The sequence below is a fragment of the Syngnathoides biaculeatus genome, chromosome 12 (assembly GCF_019802595.1).
Source record: "Syngnathoides biaculeatus isolate LvHL_M chromosome 12, ASM1980259v1, whole genome shotgun sequence".
In the NCBI taxonomy this organism is placed as follows: Eukaryota; Metazoa; Chordata; class Actinopteri; order Syngnathiformes; family Syngnathidae; genus Syngnathoides; species Syngnathoides biaculeatus.
The window spans coordinates 15,675,432-15,694,382 of NC_084651.1; the positions used below are offsets into that span (position 1 = coordinate 15,675,432).

General features: G+C 40.7%; 2 protein-coding genes across 3 annotated transcripts; one reads left to right on the forward strand and one right to left on the reverse strand.

Annotated features, from left to right (window-relative positions):
• Window positions 1-1,841: 1,841 nt before the first annotated feature.
• tmem87b (transmembrane protein 87B) lies at window positions 1,842-13,445 on the reverse strand. 2 transcript variants are annotated; one of them, XM_061837567.1, is made up of 19 exons: window positions 13,279-13,445; window positions 10,330-10,390; window positions 10,160-10,251; window positions 9,951-10,085; window positions 9,819-9,872; window positions 9,561-9,729; window positions 9,217-9,278; window positions 8,957-9,140; window positions 8,774-8,873; window positions 8,597-8,690; window positions 8,395-8,462; window positions 4,303-4,415; window positions 4,157-4,215; window positions 3,964-4,067; window positions 3,811-3,884; window positions 3,667-3,737; window positions 3,344-3,396; window positions 3,207-3,237; window positions 1,842-3,111 (listed from the first exon to the last, which is right to left on the reverse strand). In XM_061837567.1, exons 1-19 carry the CDS (start codon window positions 13,423-13,425, stop codon window positions 3,070-3,072), a joined length of 1,713 nt encoding a protein of 570 aa, XP_061693551.1. In that variant the 5' UTR covers window positions 13,426-13,445; the 3' UTR covers window positions 1,842-3,069. The 2 variants fall into 2 exon arrangements, with proteins under 2 accessions (XP_061693551.1, XP_061693550.1); XM_061837566.1 differs by having other exon boundaries at window positions 10,330-10,393.
• Window positions 13,021-18,205, forward strand: haao (3-hydroxyanthranilate 3,4-dioxygenase). The gene is made up of 11 exons (XM_061837568.1): window positions 13,021-13,046; window positions 14,937-15,106; window positions 15,188-15,266; window positions 15,711-15,794; window positions 16,463-16,569; window positions 16,746-16,835; window positions 16,903-16,946; window positions 17,018-17,163; window positions 17,488-17,556; window positions 17,923-18,005; window positions 18,133-18,205. The coding sequence occupies exons 2-11, from the start codon at window positions 15,018-15,020 to the stop codon at window positions 18,203-18,205; spliced, it is 864 nt and encodes a 287-aa protein (XP_061693552.1). The 5' UTR covers window positions 13,021-13,046; window positions 14,937-15,017.
• The last annotated feature ends 746 nt before the right edge of the window (window positions 18,206-18,951 follow it).

Consider the following 18,951-nt stretch of genomic DNA (forward strand, 5'->3'; position numbering starts at 1 on the left):
TGGGACCTTGGCAAGTTCTTCATTTCGGTCCATAAATCACAAAACACGATGAAAGATGTGAACGCACCCATCAACAGGCTGATGTTAATATTCTGTTACAGGCTGGTCACTTCTCGTTGATTTGTCATGCGAAAGCCCCAGTGCTCTAATGTCAATTTTGTAAAGCTGTTCAAGTCATTAGTTTATGCTAACTCACCTTTACGAATCAGTTTAAGGACCTCCATCCCAAGGTTTTCCAATTTTACTGCAATGCATTATGCAGGAAAGAGAAGATACCACCTGGGTGCCGTCTGTGATGCTGATGCTGCGTAAGTGATATTAATCATGGACTATACTGACATTATACTGTGGACTATATACTATTTTCTTGTCCCATGACTTGGCAATGTACACCGTATAATGTGATCCAATTCGAGGCTTGTAATTTTGCTTTTAGAAAGATGATAATATCCAGTATCGATTAAAAACATCCTTGAGCCGTCACCTCCCTCTCGTGGTGTCTCTCAATGGTCCTAGGAATGGTCTCCTGGTCGTGTCACCCATGGAAAAGGGGTCCTAGGTAAGGGATCAGACAAATCACAGCTCCAGAACCCCTGTGATGAACAAAGTTAAGCAAAAGTTTCCCTTTCCCGGATCCCTGGAGCTCAAGCTGGTATATGAGGTCGAGAAGTTCCAACTAGATATAGTTGGGCTCACCTCCACACACAGCTTGGGCACTGGTACCAGTCCCCTTGAGAGGGGTTGGGCTCTTACTCGAGTTACCCACGGTGAGAGGCACCAAGCAGGTGTGGCCATACTTATTACACCCGGCTCGGCACCTGTACATTGGGGCTCACCCCGGCTGGACAAGATGGTAGCTTCCCTCCACTTTTGGGTGGGGGGACACGTCGTGTTTTTTTGTGCCTAGGCACTCAACAACAATTTAGAGTACGCTCCCCTTGTGGAGGGTGCTGGAGTGTGCTCCCAACAGGGATTCCATCGTTTCACTGGGGGGACTTCAATGCTCACGTGGGCAATGACAGTGAGATCTAGAAGGGCAGGTTTGGAAGGAATGGAGTCGTGTTCAATTATTGGACTCCTGTGCTCATCCAATTGTCCATAAACATGTTCAAGTGTAAGGGTGTCCACGTGTGCACTTGCTAACAGGACACCTTAGGTCACAATTTGATGATCAACTTTGTGGTTTTGTCATTGGACTCTCAGTTTGCCTGGGAACACCTTGGGATCCCCTCGGAAGAGCTGGAGGAAGTGCCTGAGGAGAAGGAAATCTGGGCTTCCCTGCTTAAGCTACAGCCCAACGACCCAACCTCAGATAAGCGTAAGAAAAGCGATGGACAGACGGATTCATTATTTGTTCTATTTTCATAGTCTTCTTGTAGGGGTGGGGATTAGATTTTGACCGTCTCACGTGACTCCTTTTTAATACATCTTTGAAATGCAGGTGTCCGTCAGTGCAGGTGTGCTGAATGTCTTTGCCAGTGTTAGAATAAATACAGTATTACAAAAGAATTGTACAAAAAAGAAGAAAACTCATTGAACTCATATCATCAGCATCAGCCCAAATTTCAAAGTCAATTCACATTGCTCCAAAATTGTTCATCTATTTTAAGTTGCCAAGAGTAACATTTATATGTCAGACTATGTAGTGACATGCCAAATAAATTAGATTGAAGTGGCAAAGACTTTTAAGGCTCAACTACTCGTGAAGTTTAATTCTCACTGTGATCTTCTTTCAAACTGTCCTTCTGTGTTTCATTAGCATTTGTCATAATATTGCAGCATTTGTATCAGATTTCTTTTTGAAGCGACGTTAGAAAAGCATTACGGGATGATGCAACCACTGTAAAATAATTCCTTTTATTGGAGTGAAAACAGAGCAAATTATAGTCCAGAAAACTAATATACTCCTCTATATCTTATTTGAACACTTCCCAAAATGGAAAAGTTAAGAAAAAAAAGAATGAAAAATACTTAAAATGAAAAAAAAAAAATCAAGTATTACCCCTTAAAACTCAGGCAAAATTATGTCACGAACAAATCAGGCATCTGTACAAATATTCAAGAGGCAGGTGTCTTTCAATCAAATAACCCAAGAACAATTGTGAACATTGACATTACAGTATTGTAATCCTCTTGAGTGTTCAGCTTGTGCTTTTGCTAACCAGTGAAAGCATCACACAAAACATGAGGACAGTGCTCTTATACTCCAAACGACTGACAGCACCACCCAGCAGAATGAGCAGAATGCAAAGTCAAGAAAAAAAAAAAAAAATTGCCATTTGCCCAATATATTCAGATTGGTCCAGCTCTGAAAAATACAGAAACGCTGAACATGACTTTTAAGTACACTTTCATCATAAATAAATAAGAATGAAGCTACAAAATTCTGTAGACAAACTTTGTATTGCTCAAAAGACAAATACCCACCTGCCCTTTTAATTAACTACTGAACGCATTTGTGCCTTAATTGTTCAAACGACGTTGTTTTCAGTTTCCCAATCACAGACTAACTGACACATCAACACTGAGACGACTGGAATATCACATCGGGGCTGATACGAGAACGACATGTAGGCACAGTTTGGATGGTGAAAGTGCATAGACGCAAAATGTTCTCTTCCACCGTTATCATCTCAACCATGTCTCACCAGTACATCAAACGTGCATGCTTGCTAAATCCCACTTTAAATCAATGAGATAAAACCAACTATCCCCATCTTCATCATTTGAAACACCCCCCAAACACATTGTGTCTTTGAATATCCTCATGCACGAGACCCTCTGTTCTTACTTGTAGAAAAACTCTTATAAAGTAGACATAATGCTAATAAATACAGCACATAATATAAAATCAATTCATCTCTTTGGAAAGAAAGGCTCAAACTGATTCTGTCAGGGCAAAGATGAACCAGTTGTTGAGAGGAAAAAACAGTTTAGGTGTTGGAAGGGTCACTAGCAAACCTCCACCATGACCTGCCATCAGTAATAAGATGCAACTGTGCACAGAAGACAACTGCAGAGTCAGGAATAGTCTCCACATCCTCCGCTGACAGCTCTGAAGGTTTCCCCTCACTCCAGCTTGGACATCTCATACTTGGTTGTCATGCTCTCCTACACAGGAATAGAAGTAGTGTCAACTGCAGTCAACATTTGATGTTTCAACAATGGAATTCATTCCTGATATAACATACAGTACAAGTGCATACCTCATCAGAGTCAAGCAAAACAGGAAGTGCTCTGAAAACACAAAAAGACACTGTTGGAATGTCACTCAACTCAACCAAATCTCATGGATTCAAAGCATGTTGCTAAACTGAATACACTTTTATGCTAAATGACTTACACATCAGTGAGAGAGCTTGGAATGTTTTCTTCAACCCACTTCAAGTCTTCTTCCTGGAAGGAGACAAAAAGATGGTTAACACTGCCGCCTGTAGGACAACACTTAGAACTCCAGATCTCTTGTGGCACTAGTGCATTATTCCCTTGACTTTTTAGCTCATGATCCAAATCAGAAAAGTGCTTTCTCCCCAGGAGCCAAACACAGTAAACTACACCATCATGTATCCATTAACATACCTTTACTAAGACATTAAAGCCCTTCAACTTATAGATCATTTTATTTTTGCCAAACCCTTTTAAAACTGTTGCATTTGCATTACTGACCGGGTTTGTTTCCGGAGATGTCGCTGCGCTATTTGCCTCGTATTTTGTGGCTCTCAGTTTAATGCCATCAGCTGCGTTGAGGGAGAAGATGTTAAAACAGGAGCACAGACTGTGCAAAATGTGATCATTGTGACATTATCGCACCGATATTTGGGGAAGCAACATATTCCTCAATTTCCTCATCATCGGAGTCGTCAATGAGAGGTGTGAAAGCGTACCTGTTGGCGTGGACATTTGATGATGAAAAATAAGGGGGGAGGGAAATAGGGCACAGAGTGGTACTGTGAAAGAATTTGCCTTTGGTTGTTTGCAGATGGTCTCCATAGGAACATTATGACAAGAAGAATGAGGGAGAACAAAAACCTCCAGAAAGCATCTTCCACCCACAGCTCAATCCAATCCTGAAAACAAATTAGGTCCCACTTAAAAATTGTAGCCAACATTATTATTATTTAAAGTCAGCCAATACAGATATCCCAAGCATACTCACTGACTGGCAATCTGCAAGACGGAATTTCTTTGCTGTCCAAGCCATGAAAATGATGGACGCTGGTGTACGGATCACGGATGGAAAAACAAGTATCGGTAATTATAACATCTCCACATCTGATGAGAAGTGTTGTGTATTCGACTCACCAATGACTGCAAATACGAGTGTATTTGTGAAGTGCCTGTAAAGGGACAACTTGACCGGGTTTTTTCTCAGCTTGAGAGTCTTGATGGTTTGAGCCAGGCTGACAAAAATGTAACTGGCAGTCAAGGCAAACACACAACTCAACTAAAATCAACCATGATACTTTGCTTTAAATAAATGCAATCACAGAGTGGACAATTTCAAGTGTTTCAGATAATGACATTGAAATAGTGTGGATTCTGGTGGTTTATGCTTGGTCCTTGGAATGAGGTGTAACTAGGGCTGCACAAAAACATGACCAAAATAATAATCCAAATTATTTTGATCAATATTGTAATCACAATTATTCCTCATGATAAGGAAAAATCTTTATACTGCACGACTTTTCACCAAAGATATGCAACCATTATCACTGCAAAATGAATCTGTAATGAATAAGTATAATTAATAGATACTAATAAATAAAATGTACCTCCAAAATTCTACTTTTACCAAGGGCTACCAGAATTAATATGCTTTTCCAAAGACCCATCACATATTGCAACTTAAGGGAATCAACTACAGTACAGTAAATGCATAACACCGCAATGCAATAGCAGTAGGCTGCAGCGACTTGTCATTTGAAAATCCCTGTCGCTATAGTGAATTGTCCAGGTCTCCACAATTGCGGTTATATTTCGATGTGCTGTACTAATCCCATTTTTCTTTTTTAATTGTGTCAGCCCAGTCCAAAAATTGAAGACGTGCTACAATGATTGTTAACAGTGTCAAACACGTGACACGCCACCTAATAGCAGACATTCCAACAGCTCCTTCCCTCTTGCAATTAAATTCTTAAACAGCCAATTTACAATGATACTTTCATTATGCATTTATGTATTTATTGATTTGCAAGCTTTTATTGCTTAATGACTGTTGAATCTGTCAATTGAGTTCCTGTGTTGTACTAGAGCGGCTGATGACATTGTGATCTGCGGGAAAAGCAGGGAGCAGGTGGAGGAACAATTACAAAGAGGGAGGCATGCACCTGAAAGGAGAGGAATGAAGATTAGCTAAAGTAAAACAGAATATCTGTGCATGAATGAGAGGGATGGAGGGGGAAGAGTGAGGCTACAGGAAGACGAGACCACAAAGATGGAGGACTTCAAATACTTGGGGTCAACAATCCAGAGAAATGGTGAGTGTGGTAAGGAAGTGAAGAAACAGGTCCAAGCAGGTTGGAACAGCTGGCGGAAGGTGTCTGGTATTCTATGTGACAGAAGAGTCTCTGCTAGGATGAAGGGCAAAGTTTATAAAACAGCGGTGAAACTGGCCATGATGTACGGATTAGAGACGGTGGCACTGAAGAGACAACTGGAAGCAGAACTGGAGATAGCAGAAATGAAGATGCTGAGATTCTTGGTCAGAGTGAGCAGGTTGGATAGAATTAGAAATGAGCTCATTAGAGGGACAGCCATAGTTGGATGTTTTGGAGACAAGATTCGAGAGAGCAGACTTCGATGGTTTGGACATGTTCACGGGCGAGACAGTGAGTATATTGGTAGAAGGGTGCTGAGGATGGAGCTGCCAGGCAAAAGAGCGAGAGGAAGACCAAAGAGAAGGTTTATGGATGTGGTGAGGGAAGACATGAGGGCAGTTGGGGTTAGAGAGGAAGATGCACGAGATAGGCTTAGATGGAAAAAGATGACACGTTGTGGCAACCCCTAATTAGGACAAGCGGAAAGGAAAAGAAGAAGAATTGAAATGTTATGTATCAAAAGTACCAGTGGGACTCGGTATTAGGTAGCACTCAAGAGGTAATATTCATACTGGTTGCTATCAGTTTGAAAAAAAAAAAGTGCGATTGAACATTCCCATTCAAAACAATTGCCTGTACAGTCAATAAAGATTTTATGATGATATTTCCTGTTAATTTAAAAAAAAGAGAGTGTTTGCAACCTAATTTTTAAATGAGCCTCGGGTAGTTTTTCAGAAAATAGGAAATTACTGCAAATGGTCCTCCGTGGTTTTGGAAGCGTGACCAACTTCGTTGTTTAGAGTACAACAACCGTTAGGGGACGCCAAACACCAATGAATTTCATTATAAACAACATTCAGCAGCAAGCTTTTTTTCCCCACTCTAAAATGATTTATCATTCGATAAATATACAATTTTAACACCAAAGAAAAAGTTGATGGATGATTAGAGGGAGGAAATGAGGACACTGGGTGTTAGAGAGGAAGATGCACAAGATAGGCTTAGATGGAAAAAGATGACACGCTGTGGCGACCCCTAAGGGGACAAGCCGAAAGAAAAAGAAGTTGTACAGAGACAAATTCCTCGTGGTTTTGTGACATATTTGGCAAAATGAAGACGATTATGGTTCTGATAGTGTCTAACACGTGACACACCGCCTCTCTGCCAATGTGCTGAGAGTGCAACTTCAAAACAAAAGTTTCATATATTACTACATTGTAGTTTTTACTTAAAGTTGTCCAGTGAGCCTTGTCCACTCACACCCTAGTGACTGGCAGACTAGGCTGTGGATGCTACTGCAAATTTTCATATGCAGCAGTGCCCGCATTTTGAATGTGAAAAAAAAATAATGAAAATGTTATCGTGGCAGCCAAAATAGTGATCACAATTACGTAAAATGAAACTGTACAGCCTTTGGTGTAGCTGTAACTTTACCAAAATTAATGTAAAATTCCACTTATTGAATAAACCGGTACATAAGATCCACCCACTGATTACACACACACACACACACACACACACACACACACACACACACACACACACACACACACACACACACACACACACCTTTTACATAAGCAGGACATATTTACACACAATTATGAGGGCATATAACCTGCAATGTGACGAAAGCAATTAACTCAAGTGGAAAGAGCATAAAGGAAAACCACAAGGGACACAACTACAGTATTAGTACAGTATTACTTTGTGTTTTCAGCACGATGAGGTGTGCGCTCTTGATTGGAGAAGATATCCGAATGTTTCAATGTGTACAGCTTGGAGTTCAAAACATTGCTCCATGAAGACAAGAAGACTATTCTACACAGAGGTCATTGGAAAAATTATGAACAGTAAACATGATTTTAGTGAGTTCAAGAGAAGTTATGAATGGATGAGAATTTGACACGATAGAGAGCAGCGATACAGAAAATGAGGCGGCTACATCCTGGTTGGAACAGGCAGCGCTTGGGAATGCCACGGCCTCATTACAATTGTACATTTGTATTTTATCATCCTTTGATGAAATTGTACATGACAGCCCATTTTGGGGCTGATTAGAATCCTCTGGCGGATGTGGTTTTTCCACGTTATTTTACATTCTCAAATATAAGACACTGTCATTAAAATGTTGTACAGGTCTTGGAGGTATTTTACACTGTATAACTAGGTTATGTTTCTTTCCTAGATGTAAACTGTTCTGCTTTAAAGAACCTTGACTTTGAAATAGACCCAATTAAATTAAATTACCATGTCACTGCTCCCGCCCCCCCACCTCCATTTGCTTCGGTATGATGCAGTACAGTTCAACAACTCCGATAACACAAATGAATACCTCTCTTTGACCATTTGAATTGGCTAGTGTGGCTAATGTTGTGGTCAAGGAAGGTAGTGGCATGTAGAAGGATTTTAAAGGTTTGAGAAGAATGCATACAAATCAACTTAGACCAAGAGACGTCATTAGTCGCAACAAGGCAGAAAAAGTGATTGAATTAGAATCTAAGGCGCTGGTGTGTAATATTTGCTGTGAAGTCTTATTCCGACACTGCGGATTCACCACTCTTGGTCTAAGTACTCCTAAAGAAAGGGAGGAAAGGTCTATGTGCATGGAAGGATATCCACCAGCATAGAGAGGAGTCAAGCAGAGCCAAGGGAATGTTGGCCAGCAGGGCCAAGTCAGAGTCTTTTGCCTGGAAAGGACAGGACACGGAGGACACAAGGAGGTGCAAGAAACGCAGCCGTTCACGCAAGTAGGAGATAAGAGGAAACAGGTAACCCAGCCCATGAGCCCACAGCAATGACAGATTAGCAGAGATGAGTTGCCTTTTGAAAATAAAAACACTGAAAGGATATGAACCAGATGATGAATGAGTCTAACACAGCCAAAACAATTGCTGTAATGAGAGCTGGGCCATTGTCTCGACCCTTAAATGATTTGGCACAATCATAAGAGTTTCTTATTTTAACATTGAAACATTTTCTGTGTACAGTATCAAGTGAGAACACTAAACGTTTACCTGAGGTCAAAACATTTTACATTACAGGGGCCGAAGTCTTACCCCAGTTATCCTCAGTACTCCTTCGATTGCAGCAAAGACTAAGTAGAGAACTCCGAGACCAACCACTCGGTGCATTACCGTCCCCAATCGAGGCCTGTGAGGAATGAGACGCATAGAAAAGTATTCAAAATAAATCAGCGCCTGTTCACATTGAAATCAGTAGCAATGTTGACATACTTTACAATGCCATAGCCGAGGCTGACAATGATGACGAGCAATCGGGCTATAGTTCTCTTGAGGGCCGAGACCAGCTCAGCAAAAATCAGCAGGCCTGGAGCTGAAAAATCCAAAGAGCAGGACCGTTATCAACAATGTTAGGAAACATTTACATTCGAATAAAGAATTTCCGTGGACGCTCACAAGCAGAGCCTACAGCATTGGTGTTTTCATACTCGGCGCAGAAGACCGCCTTCTCCACCATACCGAGGAATATAACTCCAGCAATCCAGAACTGGATCCTTAATATGTCTTTCCAGTAACAGGCAGCCCAGGTGAACCATAACAGGGCGAACAGGATGTACACCACGCACATGACCATGTAAAACTGTGAACAAATGGTAGCCATTTGACCTCACTGATGAGACACCAAATAGTAGAAAATGTTTTCAATGTCTACTCACAATCATAAGAGGATATTCCGTGATGGAAATGTAGCCATGCCTGCCTTTCATCACTACATTCACTGGAAAGACAAACATTATTTTTAATGCATAATGTGAAAAAATGACTTTACCATGACTGACTTTCACTGGTGTGTTTCAATTCAATGAAGATTATAAAAATTTCCAACAAACATGAAATCATTTGTTTTCAATTTAATGCATCATATGGAACACCACGAAAAAGTAGTACCATTCACGTAAAGTGTGTTTCAATACCCTCAGTGACATTACCTTTTCAGATGTCAAATTTGTTTATTTTTAGTTTTGGATTGTTATTAATAGTAAGGTAAAAAAAAGCTCACTAGTTAAATTCCAGTTAACATCTTGTTTACTGGGCACAATCTTCACCACGAGTATGTAAGGCCCATCCTTCCACGTGGAGGCTATGACATTGTCTTTGAGCTTTGTACCATTGCTTGTCACCGCGTCACTGTCGTACTCTTCTGTAATCCACCTGATCTCACTTTCGTCCTGCCGCATTACAAAGATAATACAGTGATTATAACAACAACAAAAAACTGCCATCAGAGATGGTCGGCTGACTTCCCAATTTGACTGACCAACACTTCTCCCTCAACATGCGGACTGACGGGTCGGGGTTCTCCCTTGGCTTTCTGCAAGAAGCACATCATAAATAAGACCATGTGACTAACGGTCCTGAGGAAGACTATACAATTGATACAAAAACCTACTTTAAACGTTGGAAAGGAGCGCAGTTCACTGTTGCACATTATAGGCTTGTATTTGTGCTCGATGTACTCTCCTTGTACAAGCGGATTGGGATCAAGGCTCTGTCCACGACTCAGCAGCGGTCGCTCATACATTTCCTACAGAGAACAAGAACGATTCATTCTGTCATCAAGCAAGGTCAAACAAAGTAATTAAATACATTCACACTTACTTCAATGTTATTGAAATCATTATGGCAGGGGTAGTATTTTAAATACCATTGGATGGTGAATGTTACCTCCTCAGGACAGCCAAATGAAACAACTGAAAGTTATACAAAGAAAATAAACATAAAAATGAGTGTGCATTACTGAATTCTTCAGACTATTTTTCGTGTCTTACCTTTCAATTCAATGTTAGTGTCTTTGAACATGGATTTTCTTAACAGGAGCGGTCTTGAGGTCTGCTGAAGAGTAAATGTTTTGTTGCATAAGACGACAGCTCTTTTTACTATTGTTGAAATCATTACAGGTACAATAATGACAAAATGCTGGTCCAATGATATTGGACTTCCAGTTGAAATTTCAGGATGCAAAAATACTCTTATAGATGAAGTTTTAGACATAAACTTTGAACGCAGGTGTCAAACCTTATTTTTTTTTGGTTCAAGTAGATTTTGTATCGAAACAGTCCTTTTCATCGGGCTGTTCAAATTTTGAGACCAAGATGACACCTAATAATTGATCAGCAGCACTTCATTTTTCCGAGGCTTCGAACACGATGTTCTCAGAGAGAAGATGTCGCTAAGTTTAGAATGTCATAATGTGTCATACGCAGGTTGCACTATAGAGAGACTGAAAGTCATAAAGGGGCACATGGATGTGTTTGGTTGTGAATTTTGCCATTCAGTTCCTTTTTAGAGAAGAGCAAGTTGTGCAATAGGCACTGAAACATTAAACACAACAACAAATGAAATTCACCTGTACAGGATATCATGCATTTCAGGTTCACCCTGAAATTTCACCTCAATGATACACGCTTTGAATGGTTGAATGATTTGTGTCGTAATTATAGGATATGTGCTTGACAATTCACCCTTCTAGGTTCATATATACAGTATAATTCAAGTCCCAACTGAAATGTCTCTGCATTATGACTATTAATTATTTAGCTTCACTTGAAAATAAAAACAATAGAGATGGACCTATCTTTTTCAAGGGTGATCTGGCCAGGAAAGCACAGCACAATTAACGTCATAACAATAACAATAGAATCCATTTTACGGACTGAAATCTGCGCCAGCAGCGAGTGAATTTGAACCAATATTTGAAATTCTATTCTTGAATAATTGCATTCAAAAACTGAATGTGAAAAACACAATTTCAATTTGCAACATTGCACTTACAAACGCAATCCGAATTCATTTGAAACAATGCTGCCGATATCAAGATATGGTGTGTTGTTTCTACCCCTGTGTGTCAGTGGAGTCTAAAGCATGGTGTTCAATGCTTAGACGACATTATCTTTCTCTTCATTTCCTTTCAGATTGTCCCATTAAGGGTTACAACAACATGTCATCCTTTCCCATGGAAAGCTATCTCCTGCATCTTCCTTTCTAACACCAATAGCCCTCATGTCTTCCCTCACTACATCCAGCATCCTTCTCTTTGATCTTCCTCGAGTTCTCTTGCCTGACAGCTCCATCTACGTCACCTTTCTAACAATATATTCAGTCTCTCTCCTCTGGATGTGTCCAGACCATCAAAGTCTGCGCTCTAACTTTGTCTCCAAAACATCTAACCTTGGTTGTCCCTTTGATGAGCTGCTCATTTCTAACTTTCTCGACATCAACCACAACCTCTTTATTTCCATCTCCCCCAGCTCTGCTTCCTGTTATCTCTTCAGTGTCACTGTCTGGAATCTGTACATCATGGCTGGACTCATCAATATCTTATAATCTTTGACCTTCATCCAAGCAGAGACTCTTCTGTCACATAATACACCAGACACCTTCCTCTGCCTGGTCCAACCTGCTTGGACCCATTCCTTCACTTCATGACCACCCTCACCAATCTGGACTATTGATCACGAGTATTTAATGTCCTCCGCCCTCGCGATTTCTTCTCCATGTAGCCTCACTCTTCCCCCTCCACTCCTATCATTCATCCACATATGTTGTCTTACTTCGGCAAATCTTCATTTCGCTCTTTTTCATTACATGCCTTCACCCTTCTCCCTGTTCTTCCACCTGCTCCCTGCTTTCACAGCAGATCACAATATCATCTGCCGCTCTGCGAACATCATGTTCCAAGGGGATTCCAGTCTAACCTCATGTGTCAGCCTATCCATCACCACTCCAAACAGGAAGGGGCTCGGAGCTGATCCCTGATGCAGTTCCACCTCCACCTTGAATTCTTCTCTCACACCTACACCACACCGCACGCACCACTGCTCTGCTGCCCTCATACATGTCCTATACTACGGTAACGTACTTCTCTACCACTCCAGACTTCTGCATGCAATACCACAGTTCCTCTCTGGGTACTCTATCATAGGTGTTCTCTAGATCCACAAAGACATAATGTACAGTACCTCCTCCTGACCTTCTCGAGAGTTCTCCGTCAACACCCTCAAGGCAAATAAAGTATCTGTGGTACTCTTTCTTGGCATGAAACCACATTGTTGCTAGCTCTTCTGTCCTGAGTCTATCCTTCACTCCTCTCTCCTATAATTGCATCGTGTGGCTCATCAATTTTATTCCTCTATAGTCCCCAAACCTCTGGACATCACCCTTGTTCTTAGAAATGGGCACCAGTCCACTTTTCCTCCATTCCTCAGGCATCTTCTCACACACTAGAATTGTGTTGAACAAGTTGGACAAAAACTCCACACCCAAATCTCCTTCACGTGAAGAAATTGCAATTGAATTATTTAGGATTACAATTCAGGTCCGACTCTCAGATATTTCATCCCATATAATGCGTACATACACGAATTTAGTTTGCATAAATTTAAGCATAATGCATAAAAACAGCACAAAAACTTCTCTCATAGACAAAAACATTCAAGCTTTCTGCCATTGGTTTTAATGAACCAAAATACACTGACATATCAATTTGGTAAGTAAGGTAACTAGCTAGCTGAGTAAACGACAACATTTGTCTTTCACGACATAAACAAACTAAAGTCTAATTGTTTCAATTCTTGCGTTATGATGTGCACCTGTGTGGACTTGTAGGTTAAACGACGGACAAATTCAGATGACAGCACGCTCGGCTAGCATCACACATCTAAACCTAACACAGCTAGCCGTGTCATTATTGAGCTGCCAACTTCTGATTCATTACTTACACTTAAAGCAATAATTTTCCACAATCCCTTCTCTGGAGCAGCAGCGGTCGTTTTTATAGTAACGAGTAAGAGCAAATAAAGACGCATCCATGGATAGAAACGGTCTGTTGTGAAATTTCTCCACGTTCTCATTGGAACAGCTGCCATGTTGTCAAAGCGAGTGAACACTTCCCTTTACGAGGTGTCATAAACGCACCAGGCGAGAGAGCCATTGTATGTGTCGATGCTACGTTCCATCTACCTCGGAAACATTAGACTTCACCAAACTGTATATTGGTCTTTACAGCTGTATGCAGGAATCTATTGTTTTCCATTTCTATTTAATTTTAGAATTTCTACTGGATATAGTTGGTGGCTTGTAAGTGCAAAACAAAAACAAAAGACGAAACACAACAACGAAACACAAAAACACATTAGCATATCACAAAACACAAAAACCAAAGATAAAACCTTTTTAACATTTCTCCAAACACAAAAAAAAATAGTAAATTTAACACAAAACAATAACATTTTTATTGCAGTACGGAATTAACATTCTTCACTCGATAGAATCTTCTGCTGGAGGTGCTTGTCAGGTTTACGCAACACAGGACATTTAAAGTACGAAATTAAAGGAGGGAAGACGAGAGTAACTTTCGCTCGCGAGGAGAACATATGGGATGTGTAAAATCTCCTGCCCGTTCTGGCCACATCCCCATGAATCGTCCTTTTCAGTTCCTTAGGGTGGTCCGCAGTGTAACAAACACAGCTGACATGACAAACAAAGCAAACGTGTGATTTCTTTTCCTGTAGAGTGCAGGGCACAAAATGTTCCCGACTCACCCGTGACAACCCTTCTTTCTCACCGTTGTTACGTCCCCTCGTCTCACCATTGTGATGTCCTCTTCGTCTCAATATGTCTTTCTTCATTCATTCTCACAGATAAATCCACACATGCTCTCATTGCTTGATGTCGTGCCGGGGACCCATCACATCTCTTGTATCAATGCGTCTTTCCCCAATACCCTAGGCCGATCTGTTTGTGTGGGAATGGGGGCCAGGAAGCACTGAAGCCACAAATAGTGAAGCGTGAAGTAGTGAGGGATTCCTGTCCGGGCCCTTTACCAGAATAACTCTGACCCTTATGAAGAGCAGGTATTTTACATACCTGTAAATGTAAACAGAAAGTTCATCAAAGAGATATGGCATAAAAAAAAAGTTGAACTTTTAACTTAGTAAGGATAAACTGTGAATCTATCAATCTTATGTCTTCAGTTGTCTCTGCGAGACGAGCTCTTTTTCATGTCAGGCCAATATTGTTAATTACACCCAGAGGTTTTGTGGGGTATCGATTGTAACTTTCCAGACATTGATAGAGAGTGGGCACACAATTTCACTGTATCAGCCTCCCCTTGTGTAGGAGATCATCTAGGCAAAGCTATCGCTAGAGGCTTTTTTTTCCTCTGCAGAATTTTTCACATAGGACACCAAAGTCATTAGTTTTCACTCGGTCATTATTTTAAAAAGGGTTTTTCATGATTGAAGAACGCTCCTGTTTGTTTCCATCCAAATGAGAAAATGTGACATGTGATGTAACAGAAAATACACGTGACTTCTCACCATTAAAAAAAACAACCTTCCCAGTGCCCGATACCCACTTTTGCATTTTGGACTTTCAGTGACAGTCAGACTGGTTAATGTATTAAAAGAGGCCAGAGAGGTAAGGTAAAGCTCCAAGCCCCCAAACGTTGATTGAAATAATGAGTAATAGTCAGCTTCTTGTGAACGTGGACAACTGGATAACGGCGAACCAGAATGCCTTCTTGCCACCAGTGTGCAACAAGCTCATGTGAGTAAGGACTTCATTAACAACATACTGTACAGTATTAAATGTGTAAATTTACTATTATTGTTTTGTTTTTTTATTAAGGCACTTTTCCCAGTTAATCATTATGTTTGTTGGAGGGCCAAACACCAGGAAGGATTACCATATAGAAGAAGGGGAGGAGGTATGGCGAGCGCTGATTTACAATCAATACCACCATATACAAAATTTCAAAAAATACAAATACACATGATAGTGGCATAAGTGCTGTTGCTAGTTTGTAGCTTTTTAATTTTTCCTACTTTGATGTTACACAGATCGTACCCCTCCTCCCTTAGACGGTACTGGACACTATTGATCTGGACACCCAGACGGGGGCAAACTTTAATCTAATTTTGCAATTCGATTCATGTTTTTTAGCTTTTGTGTTCCAATCTGGCAGTGAAGATGGTAGTTAGTTGGTAGCTCCATACAATATGTCGCACACTCTGGGCTTTTACTCACCTGTGGTTCAGTAGTAAGGTCACTTGAGAGGCAGAACTTTTCTCCTCATCCGCAAAACGTCTTACTCGTGCATGACGTGTAGTAATATAATATTTGTTGTGGCAACATTATTCATCTCCAACAGCTGTTCTACATGGTGAGGGGTGACATGTGCCTGAAGGTGATTGAAAATGGCAAGAGAAAGGATGTACACATCAAGGAAGGAGAGGTGAAATTCAATATACTTCATTCACACAACCAGAGATACAGGATGCATTAAAAATGAAATGGAGAGCAACGCATGTCGAATAACTAATTAATTGATGTTATTATAATTGCTGCATGTTTTCCTTTCTCTGTGAGTACGTGCCTCCTTTAGGGTCCTATACTGGTAGCTAGCAAAAGTAGTTGGGTTGAAGAGTACAACCGAGTCGGTTTCACAAGACCATGAGAAATAAATCCTGTCGTCTCTGCATCATTTGCGTTGCCTGCACGACAGAAATCACATGTACAGTATGTCGTTATGAGGGCTCTGCGAGCTATATGCACCCACCAAAAGAGCCAGGTATGGCTCGCGAGCCATAGGTTCCTGACCCCCGTGTACTACACCATCGCTAACGTACTATGTCTTCTATAAGGGCCTTTTAATTGTTATGAGTCATATATTCTCACCTGCAATTTTTATCTTGTTGAAACACTTCCTTGGCTCAGTCTGAACATTTTCAACAAATGATAACCGAGTCTTTACACTAAAGATAGCATGACAACATCAATCTTTTTTTTTAAATGTGGCTTTTCTCTTGTTTTGAGAAAATAACTCTTGAGTTGTCCCTTCTGTAATACGGGACCCCATGATGGGATGTCTCAGTTTCATAGTGCTTCTCTTCAAATTTTCAGATGTTTCTGCTGCCTGCTCGGATACCCCACTCGCCTCAGAGACAGGCCGACACTATGGGACTGGTGGTAGAGAGGAAACGGCTGCTGACTGAGACTGACTGCCTCAGGTTTCGGACTGAACCTTCTTGGGGAAAAAAAGGGCAAATGAAAAGAGTAGAAGAATAAATGAAGACAAAGTGTAGATTTCCACATATGACATGATTTTATTTTGTCACCATGGAAAAGGCATGTGTGCCTGATTCAAATTCCTCATGTAGACATAAGCATGTGGTGATGCCTTCAGGTATTATGTTGGCAACACAACTGACATCCTGTTTGAGAGATGGTTCTACTGCGAAAACCTTGGAACCCAACTGGTGCCGATAATCAAAGAGTAAGAGCTTTTTTATGATCGCCCACTCTTCATGGCTCTACTCAAAATAAATTCCTTTTCTCACCAGGTTCATGGCATCAAAGCAGTGCAAGACAGGAAAACCTGATCCAAGTCAGATATTGTTTTGGGATCTGCAATTGTTATTTTTTTTCTGAATCTCATTGTCATTATTGTTGGAACAGATGAAGTCTTCGGGGAACCGCCATTCCAGCTGAACAGCATGAACGTGATGTCGCCCTTCTCCTTGAAGTCCTGGTTGGAAAAACAAAAGCCGTTCCTCGGCAATGGCAGCAGCGTTAACATATTCGGAGCTCAGTTTGAGACACGGGTACAATGTTGGACCTTATCAGATGCGAATGAAGCCTTTCATTTTGAAAAGTACAATTGAACACCTAGATAATATCAACAATCAGTAACGTACAGTCGCACACCTGGTACATGATGTAATATCTGTAATCTCTGATAACATATTTGCATACACACAAGAAAGCTTGTCTCACTAAAGGTCCCCATAATGATTCTTCACAGTGCTTTTCGGAATCATTTTAGATTGTGTGTCTTGTCATACAACAGCCACCATCACGTGTTTTCAAAGAAGAAGGTTATAACGTCACCCTTATGAAATAATACAGCTTGCTTGTGACCCTGATAGGTCACCGTGTATGGACCTGGTTTTTCTGACACTTCCTCACCACAAACTGATCTCTGGGTTTGGCAACTGGTATGTTTCTATGAATGTGCTGCTTAGTGTACAGCATTGTGTTGTGTGTGCCATCTGATGGCTCCGTGCCGAACAAGTTAACAGTTCACACACGTTTTCATAATTCTGGAAGATTTGAGTACTTTTATGTGTCATGTAAAACATTCCTCTCAAAATGAAGTAGGCTCATATTACAAAATATCATGAATGAATTCCAGACATGGAAGTTTTATGTAAAAATGTAAATAATTCATCACTTAAAGCAAGCATGTCACCGGGTTTTTTCACTTGGTTACAAAGTACGCCATCACCAAATAAAACTTCACGATAACATTGTAGACTGTGACATTGTAGCGACGTTGTATCTCTTCTCCTTTTCACCATTAGGAGGGATCGTCTCGCGTAACCATGGACGAAAAGGAGTTTAATCTGTCAGCTGGAGACAGTTTGCTCATTCTTGAGTACACCCAGTCAGTGCACTTTATTATTTGCAATATCAATTCAAAACTGTAATTTTCAATCTGTCATAAAATTCACATGAAGCACATCACTGATTCTGATTTTTAATTCAGTATATCTTCTTATCTTTTTCTGTAGGTACGAGTGGAAGCGGAATGAGGACTCCGTAGCACTGGTTGTGGTTCAAAACCCGGAGCGTAAAAGACCTTGAACAGATCTGCGAGCAACGCTCAACATTCAGCATACTGCTAATTGAAAAATTTTAATGCAAAAGTGAAAAGTGTGAAAGTGAAAATATGAATCATAACGATAATAAAAAATACAGTTGCAAGTAATTAGTAATTGTAATTAGATGCATTTCTGCTGGTTGCTGAAGCTAGCTTAGTTAGGTCGGATATCAAATGTGTTCTGAGCTTCACCTGTTAAGTCTTGACAATAACAATGGACATCATCCATCCATTTTCAAAGCCGCTTATCCTCCCAAGAGTCGTGGCAGTGCCGGAGCATATCCCAGCTATCAACGGGCTGGAAGCAGGGTACACACAACACAACAGTTACAGTTACACCTAGGGGCAATTTACAGTCTACAATTAATGCATTGTTTTAGGAGGTGGGAGGAAACCCATGCAGGCGTGGGGAGAACATGCAAATTCCACACAGATGGGTCGGGATTTGAACTCTGGTCTTTAGAACTGTGAGGCCAACACGCTAACCAGTTGCTCCACAGGGCCGACAATAGACAAACAAGGTTTGAGTAAATTACCACACTAACAATGACGTATCTTCATGTGTTTACTGCACACAAAATATGAAAATTCACAGTGCAGAATGGAAAAAGACTGTGAACCACTTGGTAAGTGGTGTCAAATACCTTTTTCGTCACAGGCCACATTGCAGTTAAGGTTTACAAAAGAGTGCTATTGAGACAAGATTCCAAATGTTTAACTGGCTTATAAT

Bases quoted from the DNA above. Each gene is read 5' to 3' on its own strand.
- tmem87b (XM_061837566.1), bottom strand. From the start codon at position 13,425: ATGGCAGCTGTTCCAATGAGAACGTGGAGAAATTTCACAACAGACCGT. The intron at 8,874-8,956 runs GTGAGCGTCCAC...TGGATTTTTCAG, and splicing joins CAATGCTGTAGGCTCTGCTT to CTCCAGGCCTGCTGATTTTT. The intron at 4,216-4,302 runs GTGAGTCGAATA...TCCGTACACCAG, and splicing joins ACTCGTATTTGCAGTCATTG to CGTCCATCATTTTCATGGCT.
- haao (XM_061837568.1), top strand. From the start codon at position 15,018: ATGAGTAATAGTCAGCTTCTTGTGAACGTGGACAACTGGATAACGGCG. The intron at 15,795-16,462 runs GTGAAATTCAAT...TCAAATTTTCAG, and splicing joins TACACATCAAGGAAGGAGAG to ATGTTTCTGCTGCCTGCTCG. The intron at 16,570-16,745 runs GTTTCGGACTGA...TGATGCCTTCAG, and splicing joins ACTGAGACTGACTGCCTCAG to GTATTATGTTGGCAACACAA.